The sequence below is a fragment of the Amblyomma maculatum genome, chromosome 2 (genome assembly GCF_055883805.1).
Source record: "Amblyomma maculatum isolate TAMU_Amacu chromosome 2, ASM5588380v1, whole genome shotgun sequence".
NCBI classification, from domain to species: domain Eukaryota; kingdom Metazoa; phylum Arthropoda; class Arachnida; order Ixodida; family Ixodidae; genus Amblyomma; species Amblyomma maculatum.
Window position 1 is genome coordinate 197,249,873 of NC_139345.1, and position 23,733 is coordinate 197,273,605.

Here is a 23,733-nt window from a genome sequence, read left to right on the forward strand (position 1 = left end):
CATTCTCCACGAAGTAGCGGGACCACAGCGGTGGAGGCATTCGCAACAACTACGTCAGCGGCACCGCGGTTAATATCAATGATAGCAAAGGGAAGGAGGAGGTGACGGCGAGAGGCGAACATGGGAGAAGGCGCAAAAAGAACAGTCGCATTGAAAGAAAACGGTACACACACGGGAACAATCACAGCACAGTTGGGCGGAGTGTCGGTGTCGTCGGCGACAACACGTTTGGCGCAAGAAAAAGATGGCGAATGGTCAAGAACCGCATCACAGAGCGCAGAGAAGGCGACGTGGGCGCGGGCGTAGTCAATAACAGCATTGTGGCGCGAAAGGAAATCACAGCCAAGAATTAGGTCATGCGAGCAGGACGCAGGCACTAAAAATTCGAAGACGTATAAGACGTCCACGACAACTACACGCGCTGTCCCTGTGCAAGCAGCAGACGGACGAACGGAATCGGCTCTGGCGGTGCGAAGAGAAAGTCCAGAATGCGGGGTTGTGACTTTATGAAGCGAGCGGCAAAAACTTTCGCTAATGACTGACAGAGTGGCCCCAGTAGCGACGAGTGCAAAGGCATGAATGCCGTCGACAAAAACTTCGAGAACGTTCAGCGGAGACAGACGAGGACTTGTGGTAGGCGAATTGTGCGCAGTTCGTGCCCCAGGAACTGCTGCTGCTAGTTTTATGAGTCTTGTGTCACGCTGCGACGCCGCATTGGCGACAAGGACCGACGGCGAGGGGACGGCAAGCGGTGCAATGGAATGTTCTGGCAGCCCGAAGAGCTGTGCGGCTGCCCTGGAGATGTCCCCGAAGGTGGGCACAAAGTTTCGTGCTGATAATTGCTGTCAGCCATAGTGCGTGCAGGGGCAGAGCGCAGAGTTCGACGGCACAGGCGGGCGATGTGGCCTGGAATACCGCAGGCATAGCAGATAGGCCGGTTGTCATTCGTGCGCCAAGGATTGTAGGGAGGCGTCGTTGATAGGTACCGTGGAGCGCCAGTCGTAGGCGCTATAGTCGGCACGTACGCAAAAGGCTGTGGCGGCGGAGGGCGGGCGGTCACTTCTGCATATGTGGGAGGCATTTGTATAGGTACAGGTAGAGGCGGCATGACCACAGGGGGGTTGTAACTTAATGGTGCAGCAAGAGGTGTGGGTTGCAGTGGAACAGGGTCGACATGTGGTGTGACAGGTGCTGGCTGGCCAAAACTGGGAAGTGCATCGGCAACCTCCTGCGTGATGGCGTGTCGGATCGCAGGGGCAAGTAGCTGGGCTGTAGACGACGGGCGTGGACTAGACAAAAGCCCAAGCTGTCGGGAGACCTCATCTCGAACAAAATCTTTGATGTTAGCCAAAAGGTCACTGTTCACAGCCAGGCCAGAGATGGACGCAGCAGGTGCGGGACAGCGACGAGTGCAGAGGTTTTGCTTGTGCATTTCATCGAAACTCTGGCAAAGGTTGTATACTGAGGCCACTGTGGTTGGGCCCTTTGCCCACAGCATGTGAAATGCATCTACATCAATGCCCTTCATTATGTACTTTATCTTGGTAGCCTCATCCAAAGCCGGGTCGACACGCTTACATAAATCCACGACGTCTTCAATGTAGCTCGTGAATGTTTCCCCTTCATACTGAACTCGTACCCGCAGGGCTTCCTCAGCACTTAGTTTCCGCACTGTGGGTCGACCGAAAACGTCAGTGAACTTTGCCTTGAAGTTGGCCCAAGCTGGCATGTCTGCCTAATGATTTCGATACCGGAGGTTAGCAACATCACTCAGGTAGATGACGTTGCTGAGCTTCATGCGATCATCCAAGTTATGACGACTCACCCGCTCGCATGAGGCCAACCATTCTTCAACGTCCTGGTCACCCTGCCCACTGAAAACTGCGGGATCTCGCTGCCGAATGGTACCGGAGCATGAGATGGACTGCGAAGTGCTTCCACTGGCTGTTGGCCTACCTGGTTTGCCGCCATAGGTATCGTACGGCTGCGGAGCTCCACGGTGATCGTTTAAGGGTCGTACCTCGGCACGTTCCACCAAATGAAGCGGGGTTTATTGGGAGTTATTCGGAGGACTGGAGACGGCGACCGGTGACACAAGGCGATCGTAGAGCGAGACACAACATCGTCCGAACAAGGCGGTCCGAGCTCTCAGTGCGCGCGTCAGCTGATCGGCGTCTTCATCGTCGTTAGCATCGGCGCTGTATCATCATCCTTACAATAGGTGGTAACCCAGCAAGTGGCGTCTCCATCGACAGCCGCAGGATCTATGTTAGGCTACTAAGCATCTCCCTCACAAGTTTTACGTAGCGAGTGGGGCCCGGCTGAGCAGCTGATTAAAGACAAATGCACCGTGTGCGGATTTAAATTCGTGGTTCAAGGTCCAATGGAGCACAAATTTACACTTAATCGCAAAAATGAGAATATAATTACATTTCATATTTTAGAGCACCTAACGTTCGAGAATGTACCGACCTTGGTTTGTCTGCTTCCTTTGCGAATTCTCATTCGTGTTCATTGACATTGCTTCGCTTTTCATCATCAGCCTTTCTTTGTGTCTTTATTGTTCCACACATATAAATAGCATAATGTCATAACATACCCCGTTTTCGGGAATGACCACCCAACATAGAGAAAAATTCTTACTTTAAAAAGCTATACGAACGAGCTTGCGTATCCTATCTGAAGTGTTTAATGGGGATCCAAAGGTCCTGCAAGGCTCCATTCTAATCTCACGCTGCCACATCAAAGTCGAAGCCGGTGTGACACAGCGTGAAAAGAGGCCCAAGTCATGCATTCTCGTGACATCAGTCGACTAAACGACCAGTCGGGGCTTGGTAATGACAGGTACCAACTACCGCACACCTACGTAGGCGAAAATGCCAAAGCCAGATGTACCGGGGAATGCGGATTTAATGTCATCGTGGGAAACACCTTGTGAAATTGCGCACCATTTTCTCATGAACAGCTCCTACTGGCGACCAGAGGGCACTGTCTTACCAGAACAACTTTTGACGACTTTGGCCTATTACTCTTTATCATTCGTCTCGACAGAATGACAGAAGTTAATGGAGAAAAGCTCGCTGGGTTGTTTAGCGGCCATAACACAGAAAAAGATAAAGTAGAAGAATCGAGGATGTTACTCCGGAATAGCTATTTGGCTTTACCCTACGAATGCGACTTGGTGCAGAAACAGTGCGGGGTAATTTTAGAGGCATGGTGTAAGGTATCGCTAGGTGCCCCCGGATTAGCAGCTACATACTCAGCGTCTCGTAGTAGTTTTGCTTGTAGCATGAATTGATGCTAGCTGTGTGCACACAAGAAGGCGCCGCGAACCACCGGATGAAGCAGGGAAAGTCATTAGAGTGACGAGTGTCATCGGGCGGCTGACAGGCAATCGAGTCCCCAAAGGGGGAGGTTAAGCTGCTTTGTGCGGACCGACTGTATGCTTTCCATACGAGCCGACCCGACACCGCCGTCGTGGCGAAACGTCTGTTCACAGACATGCCGTGTCCAGACAGATGGGTGCCATTCGGTACTGGTGGAAGAGTGATGGGGAACGTTGAACAAAGGGGACGGGTTCGCGGGAGGACCGATTGACCGAGCGTCTTTTCTTTGCGCCACCGCTAAGCAAGAGGTAACAGGCTTTGCAAGTTCTAGGAAGAGCGGGGGTGCGAGACGGCGGCGGTCCGCCAACGACGCTGCTCATTTGCTTTGATGATCTTAACGCGAGAACGCGGCAAGGTGTAAAGTTGAGTGTGGGCAGCATGTGATATTTCGTGTTTCGTGTTTTTTTTCTTTCGTTCTGTGGAAAGGGTTTAGCTCACACTGCTGAAGTTGCACGTGGCCGAGCCAATCATGTTGAAGTTCGTCTCGATTGGACGTAATTGAAATGTGGGCTGGACACCAAGGGCCTAAAACCAAACCAGAAAGACCAGTCTGGTGTCCTGAGCTATGGCTTGATGTGTACATCTTCGGCTAGGTCGAGCTAGCCGGATCCATGTCTCTTTTGCCTAACCTTGCTGTAAATATTGCCAAGCTTCGTGTATAAACTTCAGTCAATTTCTTTGTAACTCTCAAGTGTCGTTATCCGTATTTCGTCGTCACTGATCACTGTCTTGGACGGGGCGCACCTGTGGTGCAATTTTCCACGTCTTCAAGTCCCCAAGAAGAACATATTTCAAGAAGAAGGAGCAACGAAAATTCACTCATGGGAACCAGGATGCAGATTTCCCTATGCGAAAGTACTGAAAGATATCTATAGTGGCTACGCAGTTACAAGTAGTAAAGCTTAAACAAGGAAGGATTTTAAGTAACAAGGCGTGATATCTAGAGAGCTATTCCCCGCTGGCCTAATGAAAGTATTAGACTACTGGATTGGGAACAGCGAGGGCGAATGCTGACCGAGAATACCTGAGTAGTCTGTGAGTCGCTGAAGAAATTGTTTGTTGAAGGCAGAATCGTGTCCACATCCTATACAATTAATGTGTAGACAAATAAAAGATCGTTTAACAACCTCCGAAAGGAACAGCAGTTTAGAGTAGGTGGCGAGGCGCTAGAAAATGTAAGAACATGTCTATTAGCAACAGGTAGTCACCAATATACACACCGTGCAAGAGTTTGAACTCGAAGAATCCAAATGGCAAGAACTGCATGTTGCAAGCAGTCTGAAATCATGAAGGAGAAATTATCATTACCATCGAGAAAAGTCGCCTATAGGCAGAAAATGGAGGATAATCAAAACCAGTGGTGGAGTAGAGTTCATCTCGGGTGTTAGAGGACTTTAATTCAAATCCTCGTCCCGCTCAATTCTGCAACAGATATAAATAATCCTCGTGTCGAAGCAATTGCAAACAAGGTTTGAGACAACCTGAACCCGTGACCACCGCCGAAAATTCACTACCTCGCCAGAACAAGATATGGGCATCATGTATAGTAACTGACATATGAATACTCCAATTATCCTCGCACCTCAGCCCTAGCTGCCGAGTAACTACTGACTATGGCGGCGGACAAACCTGCGATCCATCAGAGGGTCCTAAGAATTGTTGGCTCCGGACAAGCCACTGAAGCTGGCAAAGTTTAATGGTGGAACCATATCTGCAGTCTGCAGATATGGTGAGGCTAGTCTGCAGAGGTCATTACTGGTAATAGAGGGCAATGACTAGGATATCATGGGGCTTACTGACGTCTGGAGGACCGATGAGGGATATACTGAACCGTATACTTTTCTGCTAGTATATATACTGTATTGTGTACTGAGGGTTATAGTGCGTCCATGAAAAGTGCTATAACTTTTCAGCAAAAAGAAGAGAATTGAGGGCTGCGTTTCGTGTCAGTAAGTATACAGCTGGTGTAATAGGAGTGTTTTACACATCGAGTATCTTTCAAGTTAGTGAGCCAGCAGAGCGCGTGGTGATCGCAAACAATCCTAAATGGTCGACCGTATAAATACGGACGGAACTTTGACATTGCCTAGATGGTCGCGAGGCACTCTTTCGCGGTCATCGAGTAATCCCCCTCGGCTTTCGACAGCGAATGGTTGGCGTACGCGATAACTCTTTCCTGTCCTTCGGTTCTCTGAACGAGAACTTCGCTAAGGCTAATGCTGCTTGCGTCGTTATGTATTTCTGTCTCGGCGTTTTCGTCAAACTGCCCGAGGACAGGAGGGGACATTAAGCGGGCTTAAGTTCCTGGAAACCTTCAGCTTGCGGCATTTCCGATTTAAAAGACACATCAAAGTTTGTAAATAGCGTCAATGGTTCTGCATGAGCGAAAAGTTCCTGTCAAATTAGCGGTAGTAGGGGCGGAACCCAAGGAATCCACACATGGCTTTCTTGTCGGAAGGCTCTGAAAACTGGGCGGTCGTAGCAGTTTTCTGCGGGTCTGAGCGAACGCCATCTTTGGCCACGTATGGATCAGGAATAACAGCTCCTCTTAGGCAAAGTGGCACGTTTCTTAATTTAATGTCAGTCCTAATGACTTCATGGCATCCAGCACTACTGGCAGCCCTTTCAGGTCGTCTTCTGAATTTGACGAAAAGGTAGCGACGTCATCGATGTATTACAAATAAATATGCCACTTGAAGCTAGCTAGGACAGTGTCCATTACTTGTTTCAACGTGGTTGGTGCGGAGCACAGGCGAAATGGCATTACCTTGAATTTGATGAGACCATCTGGAGTTATCAGTGCCATCTAGTCGTGGTCTCTTTCGTCGACCTCAATTTATCAGTGCCCGCTCTTCATATTCATTGACGGGAAATTCCTAGCGTTGCGGAGACGCTCTAGAGCACCAACGATGTGAGGGGGAGGGTAGACATCCTTCTTCCTGACATTGTTAAAGCGGTGGTATTCGACGCAGAGGCGAAGTATGCCGTCTTCTTCACTAAGACAAATAGCACGGCCTAGGGGCTGTTCGATGGCTGAATGATATCATCGCGAAGCATTTCCTTAACGTAATCGCGGGGGACGTGGCGTTCTCGTGGTGATATATGGTAGAGGCTTTCATGTAGAGGTCGGCCGTGTTCGTCCGTGATAATGTAGTGCTTCGGCGACCAAGTTTGACGCGCCTTCGATGCTGAAGAAAAGCACTCGCTGTAGCTTTCAAGAAGCGTACGTATGTAGAAGCTTTACGGTAGGGCTGGGTTGATGTCAAAAGTAGACTGACGGCCTTGATCGGTTGTATCCTCTACGTTTGGGCGGGTAGGGCGAATACATCTCGGATATCTGCTAACGCATCGACGATGGCAGTCGCCAAGCCTTTGTTGTGATGTCAGTGTTCCCCAGTGAAATTCTTCCCCAGAACCTGACCTTGTTGATTTCAGAAATGGCGGATACCTCTTGCGGTGGCCAGCCCGCGATCTAGTAGCAACTGGGTGTTGTCCTCGAAAAGGCATTCGTTGGCTGCGATATATCCGGAACCTACAAAGAATAAGACGCTACATCTGTGTGGTAGGCTGAATACTTCGTCGAGGATATTGAGAGCAACGGCACGCGTCAAAGTTGTCGGAACAGGTATGGCGTTGTGCGCCAAATGCTTGATCAGCTTTGAGCGGTGGGTGATGATCACCAGATGTTCGTTTAGACAATACATGCCCAAAAATTACGTCGTAGGAGCACTGCTGCACGACCATCAAGCTGGTAGGAAAGGTGCGTCTATTCACGGTTACTCTTACGGTGCATCGTCCTGATGGCGTGATAAGGCTGCCCCCAGCGGTGTGGATCAGCGGACCCCCCATGTGGTTGTCACTGTCTTAAGCTGGGCGGCGAAAGCTACGCTGGTGACAGAATAGTCGGCTCTGGTGTGCACTAAGGCAGCAGCCGTGCGACGGTCAATGGCCACTTCAAGGTCACTTGTTCGTATCCTTCCATTACATGTTGGCTTTGGTGTTCAGTCTCTACCTCGTCGTGTGCCACGGAGTACACAGTTGTCACTTCGCAAGGCGGCGGCGTCAACTTGGACTCTGGTCGTCTTGTGGATGCCGTCGTGCGTAGTGGCGGTGTCATTTTGATGTCTCGCCGCGTGATTGCCAAGAGCATCTTCATAAGGAGCGTCGCCGTAATGGCGGTATCGTCGTCGCTCCTCGTCGGGGCGTAGGATTGTTATTTGGCCGTATAGCAGCCGCACCTCCAATGGTTGCTCTTTAGTTTTCCCTTTGCTGGCTAGGGGACCTTGCTCGCGTGTAGTTCTGGCCCAGCGACACAAAGCGGCACCTGAACAGCTATGAAAACACGACAGACGTCTCTCCCCGCACGCTCCCCTCTTCGGAAAGTCTGATTTTCTGTGGTCGCCCCCTAGGATGGGTTCGTGGGGCGTCGATGATGAAACCACGCAGGCCGACATGCCTCTATGGACACCTACAGAGGATGTGTCCAGCCACAACAGAATAGAAGCAGGGTGGTCGGTTGTTAGCAGTCCTCCTCATTATCATCATCATCCTCAGCCTGACTACACCCCCTGCAGGGCGAAGGCCTCTCCCATATTCATCCAATTAACCCTGTCCTGTGCGAGCTGCATCCACTTGACCCCTGCAAACTTCTTAACCTAATCCGCCCACCTAATTTTCTGCCGCCCCCTGCTACGCTTTCCTTCTCTTGGAATCCAGTTTGCTATCCTAAGCGACCATCGGTTATTCTTTCTTCACGCTACATGTCCTGCCCATGCCCAGCCCATTTCTTCTTGATTTGCATTAAAATGTCGTTGACTTGAGTTATTTCTCTGACCCACTCAGTATCCTTCCGATCTCCTAACGTTATCCCTACCATTTTCTTTCCGTAGCCCTCTATGTTGTCCTCTCCTTAAGTAGATTCCCCTTTGTTAGCTTCCACATTACAGCCTCATAGGTAAGTACAAGTAAGATGAAACTGTTGTATACTTTCCTCTTGAGCGATACCGGTAAGCTGCTAGTCATAATCTGGGAGTGCTTGCCAAATGCGCTCCATCCCGGTCTTATTCTCCTGGTTATTTCTCTTTCATGGTGCGGATCTGCGGTTACTACCTGTCCCGAATAGACATTCACCCACTTCTTTCAGTGCTTCACTACCTATTGTAAACTGCAGCCCCTTCCCATGGCTGTCGAGCAGTACCTTATCCGAATGAGGTCCCTGCCTCGTTTGTCCTTTATCACGCCCAGCTTAGCACAGAAGCTTTCTTTGATATCCTTGATTGTCTTATACAGAGCTCTTGTGTTCCTCAATTGGCTGTTGTCCTCAACTGCTTGGCACTGTATGTTCAGGAAGGCATTCTTATCTCTTCTTGCTGTTTTCTGAAAATCCGCATTGAGAACCTTGTATTTTTTTTCCCCATAACTTTTGCTATCCTCCTTTCCTCAGCTATTTGCAAAGCCTCTTCAGGTAATCAGTTTGCGTTTTTGCTTTAGTACATAGTAAATTGGTTTTTTTCTAACTATGCAGTAGTCTTTCTCTAACCCGGTGAAATATTATAGTGCATTTTCATAGTTACTTTGTGCACTGCGTCACCTGTGATGCTGCTGTCAGTGGATACATAAATTGGCAACAAGAAGTTTCAGTTACTCCCAAGCATATGCTTCATCTTGTTGGCCAGAACATACGTCCTTTTCTTGCAATTTCGCGTTTAAGGCTGTTCTTCTAACACAGGAATGACAGAGCACCGCAATAAACTAAGATTGGCAGCGATTGTTGCTTGTAATAAACGCATACAATCGTAGTGATGAGCGAGTAACAAGCAGCGCACTTGGACTCACGCAGAGCTTCGAAGTAACAAAAGAGTAAGATACTTTACCCGCATACAGATAAAATTCATCATGTATCTGCATATATTCTGATGGTTACGGGCGCTCTCCGGCTAGAAAGCCTTTTCTGCACCTAATCATCTTGCACGCAAAAAGCCTTTTGATATTTGAGACAGTTTACAATTTAGAAATTTTATATGTTTTTATAAACTCATCTCTTATTTACTGGAAAGCTAGAATTTGCAGGCGGATGTTTAACCTAATGAATGGGAGGCTGAGGCGACTGTGAAGGAACATTTGTAACGCCAATTTGCCCTCTCTATAACATTGTGACCAACAATGTCACTGTTTACCAACAAGTTTCATGCTACTAAATATGTTTTCGCTTCAATGTTCTTTTGGTTTGAAGTGAGGTCAGAATTTTTTCACATCGAAAATTGTAAATTCGTCCTGCAGTGGAAGAGCTGTAGAAATGCAACACCGATAATGAAAAAGTTGCCTGGTTATCGTTTTCTACACTTCCGACGACAACAGATATGGTCCAACTGTTCTACTGTCCAGTTCTCATGAATTCAAAATACAAGTTGTTCTTTTAAGAGTCTGAGCAACTGTTAATAGTAACCCTAAAAAGTGCTATTTTCGACATAGCATTTTCAGCGGTGTCCGGCGTCAGGATAAAGCTAAACCGTCGTAATCAGCACAATGTGCACGGGATAAATAAATTGTCGCCTTTCAAAACTAACACTTTTAGACTGCTCGTGTTCTGAGAGCTTTGTAGCAGAATGTAACCCCTGTCCATATCATTTTTGTTATTACTTTGGAAACGTCCATTCACGTAGTCGCTGCAGCGCAAGACTTTCAGGGGCATCAAACGGACAAAAACTAATCAGAGCGCACTGAAAAGTGCGAGCCACGCCTACGACCTCACAAAACGTATTGTTGAGGTTAGAACCAGCTGCGTTCCCAGCACTCAACAGGAAAGGACAAATGGGCGCAGAGCACGTGACAGGACTGCTGATGTGTGATGGGTGCCTGTAGGCAGGGCTGGCGCTTTGTATGGCTACGCCGTTTTGCTCTTACTCTCATGCTGCACTTGCCCTGTAGCTGGGGTGAGAAGGGTATTTCAAAAATATCAAAGTCGATTTTTACAGTGCGCATGGCGGGCTACCAGAATGTTATTGAAAAAGATTTCGAGTGAAAGCTAAAACTAACTCTTAGTATTGCTTGGAGAGCCTGCGTCACGGTTTCAGTTGTATTATGATGCACTATATCTTTCACAATGCTGTGGCGGAAGCCAAAATGCTCTTCTGTTTCCAAACGTCGTGTTTACATCCTTCTTAGAGTCTAGAGTGAAACGCTTTATACGAAAAAACAAATTGAGGATACGCAGGAAAACCCCCAGTTAAATGAAAGATGCAGCGACCAAAATTATAGGTGATTTATTATATAAATACCAGGCAGGTTTGACGCCTGTGCATACGCAGTTGGCGTCGTAAACACCAACACTGATAAATGGGCTCTTCAGCATTATGAGGAACAGTGAAACCACGAAACACTAAAAACTTGCAGTATTTGACCTTTATAAACTACGCACATGCATAGTACGAAAAGAGGGCCCTAAAAGCATTATTTTCGTGCTGCGCATCTAACCTACATTTAGGTTTCACCAAACAGACTGCCTATTCTCTACAAGCTATGTAATTAATTAAAATGGAGGAGTTGTCGCCATTAAGTTTAAAGAACGTCTACTTATTTTCATCCTATCATATTCACTAATTTGTTAAACGTTCTAGGCTGCTTAGAGTGTACAAGAGTGCAACATCTGAAACAATCAGCACTGCTTCATGTGCCTCAGATTTTTTGGTTTCTTTTCTTATGCCTTTTGACTATCAGTGTGTTTTTTTCAAAGCTCTGCTGTTCTTAAAGAAGTGATTTAGTCATTATGATTACTTGAAGAGGCGCAGAACATCACAAAATTTCTTTTTACTGTATGTGTACATAGCTCCCAGAAAAATGCCCTGGGTAGAACGTGCTATGTGCTAACACTTGCAAACATTGCGTGCGTCAAGGAAATTAACTAACTCTAACACAAAACCAAAACGCAAAAACTTAGGGATGGTCGTTTTGCATAAACTGCACAGCGCTCAGAAGTGGAAGCATTTTTGTCTAATCTCTTGTTCATGGAGTGAAATTTAGGCTAATTGGAATGAATAATATACATTCGAGAACCTACGTATATCAGGCCGAAAAGTCAGATTTAGAGCAACCAGAATCTTAACAATGTGGAGCCGTCTAGCGTAGTTTAAGAGCAGTCGAACGCCGTTTTAACGAAGCGCTTTGAATCTGTGAAGCACTTCGTTATACACTTCACCTCGTTGTAAAAGTCACGGACCGTATCGCACGCGATGGAGCAAGTTAGTGATGTTCAGAACAACAAAAGCTTTATTTAGCATTATATCAAGTGTTGCCGTCCGAAGAATATGCAATTTCGTAGGCTGTTAATTGGAACGGGGAAAAATCCGCAGCTGCAGACACCGGCTTCTTCGCGGTGTTTGCACTAGTTAGTCACTGAGATCGCCACTGTTGGCTTCCATATCTACAGCTAACCACAGTTTAATACGGCTCACTGCAGCTTGCTACATATCGCAAGATACGGGAGCGCAAGGACCGTTGCGCCTCTAGATTTGCTTTTTGCCGGTAGGCTACTATGGCACCATTCGTCAAACATTTCGGTAGCTTTGCTATTTGCGAGATTTTTGCGTTCTTCTGCGAGTTCCATGGCTACTGCGGAGTTCGGAATTACTGGCGCAGTCTCCGCTGTGGTGTTCCCTACGCGCTCCCTTAACTCAGTGGCGGCTGTGGAGGGAAAGGACAGCGCCGCTACATGGGCTCGTTATAAAGGAGCGAATTACCCCTTCGGGAACGCCAAAATTGCTTTGTTCTATAGGCAAATGTGTTGTACTGGTCTGCGTTGTAGAGGCGTTCACAATACATATTAAAGATAGGAATGCGGCCGGGACTTGCAAAACCTTTCGGTATACAGGCCATTTCGCTGCGGAGGCATTCGTTATAGAGGCGTTCCACGTATGTGCTATGTAAGTGCCAGTGCTCGTTTTTGAAATTCCGGTTTGATGTCGGGGAATTTGATATAATCTTCGCGGGAAAACATGAATGCCTTTCGCTACGCGTGACCGCACGCACTTCACTTTGTGGTTCATGCATATTACTTGTGGAACGAACTTATAAGCTGTGTGGTACCTACCATGGCTTCCTCATAAAGACAAGTAATATATTTAATGCCTTCTGCAGTTCATGTCTTCAGGGAACATCTACCTGCTTAGAAGCAATGTGTCGGTCCCCTGGGTTGAGTGCATTCAAGCCAAGACATTAGCGAGGGATGAGAAGAAACGAACACTTTTGCACAAGGTGGATGTGAAGCTCCGAGGCTCTGATACTTGGTAAGCTGCCTCAGGACGTTTAAATTTCCAATGCGCTAAGAAGATGCCATGGCTTTATAGACATTGCGGTGTTGAAGACATTGCCTACACGTTTACTCTCATGCTGCAAGTAATAATTAGCAGTAGCTCTTAGTACAGTAAGCGAGAAAACTGCAAATGCTGCGACTACATTTTGTACAAATGTTTAGGCGATCTTGATAGTGCCCAAGGAGTATTTGTTCCCCACGATCTCCACACTATACGAGGTTAGTATTGTCGGCGTCGCCTTTATGAGTGAGAAAATTGCGGGCATGACTCTACCAGGCGGTAATTGGCAGGCGATATGGCCATGAAGAGTGTGGTCATCGTGGCGGAACGGGATTGCACATGTCCGAGTTGGCAGGCGGTGCCTACTCAGGCTTCCAGTTAAGATGAAACGGGGAGATCAGAATTTTTGCCCCCAGCACCTTTGATTGCAGAGTGAGACGCGCTGCCATTGGGCAAGATACTCACTTTGTACGACATGTTTAAAGATAGGTTTATAGCCATGGCAGTTGTTTTTTATACAACCCCGCCAGCCGTGGGCTGCAACATTGCAGCCCCATGCTTATGAGTTTGCGTACATAACGCCGATGGCGACAGATTATCTGGGAAACAGGAGATTTAACTCTATAGCTTTTTTAATATAGGGTGATCAACTACCAGGCAGGCTTCGGAAAACCGACGCTAAGATTTACGGAGGAGAATACTCGGTACGAGCTTGCTAGACTATAATTCGCAGATAGCATGCCGAGGTACGAGGAACGGAAGTGATGAACTAAGGCAATCAGTACGCACGCCATCCCGTCTATTCTTAAGGCGAAGATCAGGCGTCCCACTGCAACGAGTGGCCTTAAGTGGCTATTGGCTAGTTTGGCTTTTTATTGCACGCTCGGCCTATGCCCGTTACTCACTCCTGATTTATAGACAAATTTTCTTATTTCGTATTTCTTTTGGGATCCGTGCCGCAGACTTCGTTTCTCGTAACGTCGCACCTACCATTTTTCTCCCACTGCTTTTCATGCGGTTATAATTTAAGCTGAACTCTTCGTTAATCTCCAAGTTCCTACCCCATATGGCTCTGTCGGTAAGACACAGTGATTACTTTCCTCCCGAGGGATGACCACATAAAATAGGTGACAATAATAAAGAAAGATGAAAGCTCCACTGACCTGGCGATTTCCTGAAAGGACATGTGTCACCCGTTAATAATTAGGGAGATGCGTCCATAACGGTGCGCACACTACCAGACACCCTTAGATTGAGTGGGGGTAGCTGTTCCTATCGCAAAGGAGATGTCCTTGACGTGCGTGGCAAGCTCAGCCGGAATTCAACTACCTTGTAGTGACAGAAGGGGGTGGCCGTTTGGTGCCCAGCTGTCGCCGGTTGAAGCCAGAGTAAGGTTCGGAGTCAGACGTAACAAACAAAACGAACTTTATACGCAGCAAGAGACGATACAGAGGAATACACAAACACTAAAATTGCACAGACGAGAGGTTCACAGAAAAACAATCGCTAAGCATGCAACTACAGAGATATTCAATACCATAGAGGATTTACAACCGATCAAACACGAGAGAGTCACAAAAACAAACACCAAATTGTTCACCGGGCACTGTTGCAGTCCGACGCCTCGAGAGTCACGATGTGGCCGCCATACAAGACGAGCGCCGTTCCCTCGCAGGTCCGTGGGCTTGCCAGCAACGGGTGATCCCCGGGAGTCCAGCCGAGGCACTAGTGAAATCGTCGCAATCGCTGACTGACTGACTGCACAAGCGGCGCGGCCTCAATAAATAGGACGCGCCGCGTCTGTCTGTTAAGGCGCGCTAAGGCACTCAGCTACGCACACGCACTTAGCTTCGCTGGTTAGAGCGCTCTCTTTTCTTCCCGTCGAGCCGCGCGTCGTCATTGGCTAGGTCCCATAGAATGTTCTGGAGAGGTCTGGCATATTCCAGACTGATGAACCACCGTCATCGCCGGGTAATGAGAAAGAGGGCGACGGCGACGCGTACAAAGTTACGCGCTCTCTCGCGCGGGGAAGGAGACTTTTCTCAAACATTGTGGATGCTTCCATGCGGCGCTTTCGCCGATTTCGTGACAACATGACGCCCAGGAAAGAAAATGGCGATGAGAGTTAAAATGCAATATTTACGAGGCAACATGCATGATTGTTGAAGGCAATTACATGGAGCGTAAAAATCGCATGAATTTATTTGGCAGAGGGAGAGAGATCTGCGTTGCTCGGAGGGAGCATCACCGGCCATCACTTCGTGTTTGCCGTCCCTTCCGTCCTATGGTACAGCACCGTATTCCCAGCTGCGTCTCTTTTTTATCTAAGGACCGGTGCCCTCTGCAGACGACTGGAACGAAAAAGTGATCAGGCAACGTTGACGTCTACGATTATCCGCCGATCGGTCTTCTAAAGCCAATGCTGAGTCGGTGACACCAACATTGGCAATTCCTCCCAAGCGGTTGTCAGCGCCAGCGCCACTCCGAAGCAGACTCGCCTCGACCAAACAGCCCTGAATGCAATGAGCATATTTTTCTATATAGACTTTTTTGCTAGTGTTTGTTGTGCCGTTTGAATTACGTTAATTATTCCTGTGCACTTCATATATATTTCCACTAGGTTTAAAGAAAAATAGCGTTTACTTGAGTTATCATTTTAGGTTTTGATTGGTAGTGGTCTTTGCTGTCTATGCGTATTAAGTGCATACTTGCGCCTTCACATAGCATCGCTCATCAGTTCCATCTGTCTGAGAAGTCTCGGCTGAGATTCTTGCCATGGATAATGGCTAATCAATCATTCATGGTCTGTAAGTAAGTAGTGAATGGGCTCCAGCCAAATCTGTTTTCTTTTCCTTTCGTGGCTAATTGCTATCATAAGCAATGGCATTCTACAACTTCAATGCCTCGTTACGTATCGTAATCTGGTGCTCCTATCCGAGCTTGTTGAACATTTCTTTCATTTCTGAATATTGATGTTTAGGGCAACCATTTCGCCTTCTCTTTCAAGTGAATAAACAAAACACATTCCTCCCTTCAGCCTTATATGGCGTCAGCCAATTTAAGATTGCTGAGGTATTATCCGTTAACATTTGTCGTTAACTGTTTCCAATCCAGATCTCCTCATACTTCCTTTAGGCAAGAAATAAATAGTGCAGGAGAGAGTGTGTGTCCCTGCCAAATCTACTTGATAATTGGAATTTGATTTCTTTAATCACGCATGACTATTTGTACCATGCACCCACTACCGATAGCTTCCAATACTTACAGATATGGTTCGTCCACACTCTAATTTCATAACGCCTTGATATTTGCTCTGGTTTTTATGTAGTCCAATCTGTTCTTTTTGTAATCAGTGAATGCTATATATACAGGATTGGTATATTTCTAGCATTTTGCTATTACCTTGTTGATAGTATGGTAATGATCGGTTGTAGAGTGGCCTTGATATAAAAGCCTGCCTGATCCTTTTGTGATTAAAATCTACGTTTACCCTGTTTCTAAAAGCGCACAACTTTGTATAAGTACCCTGTTGGTAACGATTCTTAAGCTGATTGGTCAGTATTTTTTCAGTTTTTACTGCTGACTGTTTATTCGTTACAAGATTAGCGTTCTTCCTAGATTCCGGAACCATTGTTGTGATGAGGTATTGAGTGTACAGGGTTGACTCTGGTTCTAGCACAATAACCTCCATGGACTAACGTTCCTTATAGTTTGCTCGACTCTTATCTTATCTTCTTATACGAAATACTTTCGCGTTCCGTTAGATATCTCTGCTTATTTGGGTGGAGGCATTCATGAGTTGGTCGTTCTGAATTAGACTTTGCGATTGCTAAGACATTTTACCTGCATAACATCTATGTTACCGTCTACTTCTACTCCGCACTCAGTAATGATGTCTCTGCAAATATCGCTCATTGCTACTACAGTAACCATATCTTCCTCGTTTAAAGGTTAATATCTGTTCTAAACCGTAATACCTAACTCCTAAACTTTATCTGTCCCAGTAAAGTTTTCATTTTGATGGGCTTCTTTACTAGTTTTTCCGTCCCGTTCCGAGTCTTAGGCGAACAAGGTACCTTGCTATCCATTGGTCACTGCATGACGACTATCTGATATTGTCGACATCTTGCACAATACCTGTGTTAGAACTCAGCATTGTCAATCGCATCATTATAAAGTCGACTCATATTTGGGGTTTTTGTGCCTACTTCCAGTTCTTCTGTTTTCTGAAAAAGGTATTCATGATTCCTAAGTTACCTGCTTCCTGCGAAACTCGATTAGTACTCCCCTTGATATTTTATGCTATATATACTCCACAACGTCTTAGGCTGCCTTGGTTAAACGAGAAGATTGGGTACACTTCATGAAAGAGAACTGAGCAAGGATTTAGGGATAGCTTACCTTGACACTGAAGTAGCCCAAATACTAGATTTTTACTCTAAAGAAACGCCGTTGTTAATATCTGCATAGAAGCTTTAAACTACCTTGTAATCATGACTATGTGCAGCCGTGTACACCTGTACAACCTGAAATTTATACTGATTATTCAGAGTAATTGCGATACCTGTCACCCGCTTATGGTTTCTCTAAAAGGTCTATATGTTACTAGGTATGTGCTTAAGCTCGTCTAGAACCGAGCCTGCAACAGCTGTGCCAACAAAGAGGACACACTCGAAGGCTATATGCCAACACCACCGACAAACATCTTCCGCGTTGTGGGCGATTCCTCTGCCCGGGGGATGCGCACGACAAACACACAGTGGGCCGTATGATAAACATCTTTAATCTCACAGGGATCGGGGATCGTCGAAGTCGGTGTCGTCGTCCGGGTGGCTGCGGGTCGTTGAGAGCGCCGGAACGAAGAGCCAGGGACCAAGGAGCCAGAGACCAAGAGAGGGCGAGACGGCGTCGCGTGCCTTCTTTTATATCCCCCTCGCGCGGGACCGGTTATCCCCGAACGAGCGGGGAAAGGGAAACGGGCCGCGCGCAGGGAGCATCGGGAAGTGGCGCGGCCTTCGAATGCGCGGTGCGCCACGAGCCCTACAACGTGTAACACGGAAGAAACAGATGTTAGCGAGATCCTAGCGGCACTCAAAACTTACACACCCGCAGACTCTCCGTGAAAGTCCAGTTCCACTATAGTGGTAATGAAATCAGTTATGACCCTGCTGCCGTTACAGCGGCGGCAACACTCTATAAAACAAAGAAAACTACCAATACCTGTACCCGAGAATAGATTGCTTTTCGCCCTCCCCAGCTTCTCCCAATGGCTTATTTTGCACAGAGATTACACAAAGATTACAGATCTACTAATATAATGGCACTCATCGCTCTGTGCCTTCAAGAAACAAACCCGAGGCCAATACAAACAAATGTATTACAGCATTTACAGAAAAAATTGAGTCCAAGGTAGCAGGCTGTCAGGAGGCGTCGCAATAATAACATAGCGACGTCCCCGCAATCGAGCTACAATTATAAACAAACTTCCAAGCGTTGGCTATACACAACATAAGCCACAAAACAATAAAAATCTGCTCTGTATACATATGCCACCACACTTCGCCGTTACCATGCACGATTTTGCACATCTTACAGAACAATTAGCAGAGCCGTGTGTGACACTTGTGGATTTTAACTTGCACTCCTCCTTTTGGGGAACAGAGATGTCAGAGGGAAAATTATTGTAGATTTCATTGTTTATAAATATACACGCCTGATGAATACTGGAAAGTCTATGTACTGCTGCCCCAGCCTAGGAAAAATGAGGTGCATAGATTCAGCTTTTACATCACTATAACTTCTAACGATTTTAATTGGTGCGTATAGATGACCGTCGGAGAAGTGACCATCTACCCACAGCTTTAGAACTATCGTGCTCTACACAAATCACTCCACAAGGCCACAGAGAAAGAAATTACCACTGCTGAGAGGTTGGTTTTCAAATAAATGCCGCGTTAGAAAAAAGAACACCAAGGAGAACTTCGGACAGAATAAATAAATCAGAAATTTACTGAAAGTATGTTATCTGCAGCAGCGCTATCTTGCACAACGGAAACAAAAGTATGTCGGACAACTGGAACCAAACAAGTAAAAAACAGCACAGCAAAGTATGGAGTACTCTTCATAGGTTCCTCACGGCAGACCATTTGCTCCCATTTAAAAAAGGCTACGGCTAAGAAGTATCATTATCAAAAAAAGACAACAACAGGTCGAGATAACATCAATTATTATATGATAGCCCACATCTCTAAAGCGGCTTTTGAGGCACTGCTGAAATTTTTTATTAAGATATGGATAAGTGGAAAGATAGCCGAAGCATCGAAACAAGCATTTATAGTACCCCTTCTTAAACCTTTCAAGTCGGCAACAAGTCCTAGCAGCCCAACAAATAACACTGTCCAGCTGTCTAACAGAGTCACTAGTAATCATTGTACACATCATGTTGAGCATTTTACTCACAACCTTCAGACTTTCATCAATGCGGATTTTAAAGACTTGTTCAATCACCGATTACATCATCCGTCTAGAAAAAACCGTCCGGGAAGCATTCATACAACACGCAACTATGTATCGGTGTCCTAGTCGACCTGGAAAAGGCCTCCGATGCAACCTGGAGGTATGGATCCTGCGTGACCTAACAGAGCTAGGTATCTGCGGCAGGATGCTGAGCGGCTTGAATGACTACCTAACCGACCGTAAATTCAAAGTCCAGTTAGGCTACATGTTATCAATCAACTTCCTTCAGAAAACTGGTGTTCCTCAGGTCTTTGTCTTAAGAACCATACTCTTCATAGTTAAGATAAATTTCATAGCAAAAAGGATTTCAAAATCCAATATGTATTTACTTTATGAAAATGATGTCCAAATGGTATGCACTTACTCCAAATTGTCAACCTGCGACAGACAAATACAGAGGACTCTAAACAAAATGTCATCTTCGACAGACAAAGAAGGATTTATATTCTCTGCCCAAAATCAGTAGCCATTATTTTTTTTTTCAAACGATAATTATGAAATGACCATAAACTTCACGTAAACAATACTCCATTACTCCCCCCCCCCCCCCATTACCGGTTAGACAAAAATATAAATTTTGATCTGTCACTTTTGAAAAACACTCCTTTTTATCGCGCATAAATTATCTAAAAAAGAACGCCTTCCAAGCCCTTAATGTGCTGAAACATCTGTCGCGAAAAAACTTGGGGTCTGACAGGGCATACCTGCTACATTTTTACCGTTCACTGGTACGCTCTCAGTTAGACATGGTTGCATATTACATGGCTCAGCAAAACCATCCTACTTGAAATTATTAGATCACGTCAATACTCTTGGTTTACGGTAATCATACGGTTCTTATAGAACAACAGCCTTTACGAGATAAATGAATCGACCTTAGAGGATCGAATAACTACACTAACTTCTTCATACGTCCTCAAAATAAGTTCGCAGCCCAAACGTCTCTGTTATACTATCGTCATGAAATGCCTGTCTCGAGTACTTTTCAACAACAAGCCTCAGGTGATTAAGTCACTGCTCATATGCCTCGAACAAAAATGCATGAATTAGGTTAATTAACAGTCTCTTCATTATCTGCTGCACTCTCCCCACAGCCTGTGGCCTCACATTAACACACTTTCAGGCAACGTGTACACCAGATGCACTTATATTACGAAATTATGTCACGCTGCAATAAAAATAAAAATTACAGACAATTGACACGAATGCGTCAAAGTTTGAAGTGCAATATTACAAGACAAAACTGAAAAAGCAATCATTCTGGCTTAACACGCAACGTTTTTCACCGCTTACTGTTATGACATATATGTTGGTTTAAGAAATAGTAAATGAGAACAAAATCAAAGACAACATCGTATATACAGACTACCTGAGTGCACTCTCCGCGTTCAACAGTAAAAATGTTGTCGACCGTGTAATAGGAAGAACCATGGACAATATAGCGGAGGTCACGACACGACATACCAAAACATTCTGCAGGGTCGCCAGTGACTTTGGGATCAAAAGTAATGGCAGATGCATGCGCTGCACGATCCAGAACGATGAAAGTAGAACATGCAAACATGCCACGCAGAGATTGCATTGGGTTAGTTCCCTACAATTTGAATGCGAAGTAAACAGAAACGTAATTCTGGTAAGCCCATTTTAGGCGAACGGAAATCATGTCGCATCAGGAACTTTGTATTGAAATAATGTTATGTCGTGCACACATAAGACACACACGCATTACCCATAGTTTACTGGTAACAGAATAGACAACCCTGTGCACGAAATAAGATGGGATGAGCTTACATCTGACATATGAATCTGATACTCACGTCTTGAGCAATGTATGAAATATATTTCACTGTATTTTACAAATAACACATCTCATTTCATCCAGCATTGCTTTTAGGAGAACAGGCAGTCACCGTTCTTTCTCTTGTTTGTACATTTCTAAATAAAGGCAATGTTTTAATCAACTATAGGCGTCATAAATCCAGGCACCTAACCAGGCAAGTCATCTTAACCTGTGTTTGGCGCATGACTGCCCAGTCGCTTATGCGCCATTAGTCCCCATATAACTAACAACACATGCTTTCATTTGGTTTTGTTTAATGGGCGGAACGTCACAAAGAGACGAATATGAGATGCGCTGTAGCGCAGGTCGTAGGGAATTTTGACCAGTTGGAGTTCTTTAACGTGCACTGACATCACACAGCACACGGGCGCCTAGATTTGCCGGCATCGTGCAGGAGCCGACGAGGCCGGGATTCGATCCTGCATTGTTATGCACAGACAACGAGCGCCCTACAAACTGGAACACCACGGTGGGGCAGCTAAATGCTTACAAAGAATCCTGAGCTTTGTTGTCTCTCCGCTAAACGCCGGTAGCATAGACTTAGTACGCCCTTCAGCACGCTATATACTTCATTTTGCCTGCTGGCCTCCCTGAGCCCTGTTAAATGATATGTAATCCCCGCTGCTTCCTCACCAAGCACAACTAGACGACACTCAATAAGGCTGTAGAGTTGAACGCTGCCAAGATCAGTTTTCATGGCGGCCTGTCCGAATCCTGAAATTCATGGCACCCTAGATGTGTAACAAGCTTGACAGCCACTGTGGTCAGATCCATCCCACTGGGCACTGACAATCGAGGGTTCATTACTATATTCATATATGAGGTACGTGGCCTATTAACAAAGAAGAGTGGCAAAACCCCGCTTGCTGTGATGGAGTGCTCTTCCGACAATGGCAGACAGCATCTCGCGCCTTTGGTGCAATTCCGTTGAAACAGCTTTTGGTTCCGGCGGAGAATCGCGTGGTACCCGGATTTGAATCACTGTTATACCTGGATTAACACCACGTTTTGTTGTACGCGAGGCGGATGTTGAACTCCTACATGACTGCGGAGTTCCATATCCATGCCCAAGTACCTAAAAATCTCTTTTACAGGCGCCCAGTTTCCTGGCAGACTGAATATTTCCAAGAGCTAAACTAGAACAGAAAGCCCTTACCATTAAGGCACTGAAAAAATTTGATGAAGAGATCGTCATGTCGAATTCCTGGTTCTCTGGGCGATATTGGATGCTGTAATATGCAGCTTTTTTCTCAGTGTTCGCTCTCTCCAGAGTAATATATGGGAGAAAAATAAACTTTCAAATTCAAAATTATAAATAGCTCGAAAGAAAACGCTCAAACGGACCACAAGCTACCGCTCACAGAAAACTGAAAACCTTAGGAAACATAATAACAAACGGATTCGAAAAGGCCGCATGCGTCTACTGCCGACCATTACGCATAAAATTACGCTGCGACCCATTTGTTAAATTAGAAAAGGCAAACATTTCCCGCAACCTTCTAAAAGAATTCCTCAAAATTTTCCTTAAAAATTGTCTGAATATTTACACGCTGTTCACCTAGAAAACTTTAACGTCAAACTGTATAAGGGTCACAAGAAAGCTAAAAAAGGCGCAATTCAAATGTTTGCAACCATTGAATGTAAACAAGATACCTTACAATATAACTAAAAGAACACCCTCACCATATTTAAAATTATAGAGCGGAACATAAGATCTTTCCTTGAAAAGAGAGAATTTTTTTCCTACTGGTGGCGCAAGGCAGTCCGGCCATAATGAATACCAAATCACCCGATATCCGAATATACGAAGCAAAACCCAGAGTAGTACAATTTGTAGAGCCATTATTATACAGAGGACTCTCAAGGCATGAGCCATCCATGAGCAGCCTTATCGAGCATAATTTCGTTCAGATGATCCCGAACAGAAAGTGTGAGAAAAGAGGATTCGTGTTCAGAACAACAGAGATCCCCCGCATGTTTTGATGGCGTAATGAGGGAAGTAGACCGATACACAGAAGGACATAAGCTCATTAAGGTAGGAGCCTTGGACATCATTGAAACTACTTGGAAATGCATAATAACCAAAAAACTTAGAGAAGGTTTAACCCTGCTAAACATAGTAACCAAAGCGAAAACGGAGGCATGTCTCACTCGGCCTGCCTCTTTTCGCCTTTGTGCGATAATGTCTTGGCGAGGTACAGATGCGGCCAAAATAATACGAAGCACGTTCCTGGTGCTTAAAATTTTCTCACTCACTCAGTAGAAAAATTAGGTCTAATTTGGTCCATACGCGAGCACTCTAGTGTCGTGTGTTAACGTATGTCTTCCCAATGTTCGCTAGGTAACTAATGGCAAATGTTTCTGTCGCCAAGACGTGCTCCATATTGTTATGGCGGGACTGTTCGTCGACTGGATTATCGGATTCGGCGTGTCGCCTTCGTCACCTCTCGGACGCCAGACAATTTACAAGGCTTCTCGCCTAGACCATCCTTGAGCACGGCTGGCATTAAATTGTGGATAGCTGTTCCAACCCAGTGGCACCGGTTACGAGGCAGTGGCGGCTATTTACACAGAGCGAGTGCCACAGATTAGCGTAGTTTGACTTCAAATAAGGGATTAATTGAGTGGGCTGTATAAGTAGGCGGTAGGATAGTTAGAGATGATACCGGTAAGCTGTCTAAGG

At 45.9% G+C, this 23,733-nt stretch overlaps 1 protein-coding gene across 2 annotated transcripts in view; it reads left to right on the forward strand.

Moving 5' to 3' along the window:
- Positions 1 to 23,733, forward strand: part of LOC146200872 (uncharacterized) — a 137,958-nt gene that overhangs the window by 22,877 nt on the left and 91,348 nt on the right. Inside the window, exon 2 of one of the 2 annotated variants that reach the window (XM_084595609.1) lies at positions 12,519 to 12,667. The exons of the other annotated variant lie outside the window; for it this stretch is intronic. Within the exon in view, the coding sequence (XP_084451735.1) occupies positions 12,519 to 12,667 (149 nt within the window). The remainder of the gene's footprint in view (positions 1 to 12,518; positions 12,668 to 23,733) is intronic. 2 annotated transcript variants of the gene reach the window in all.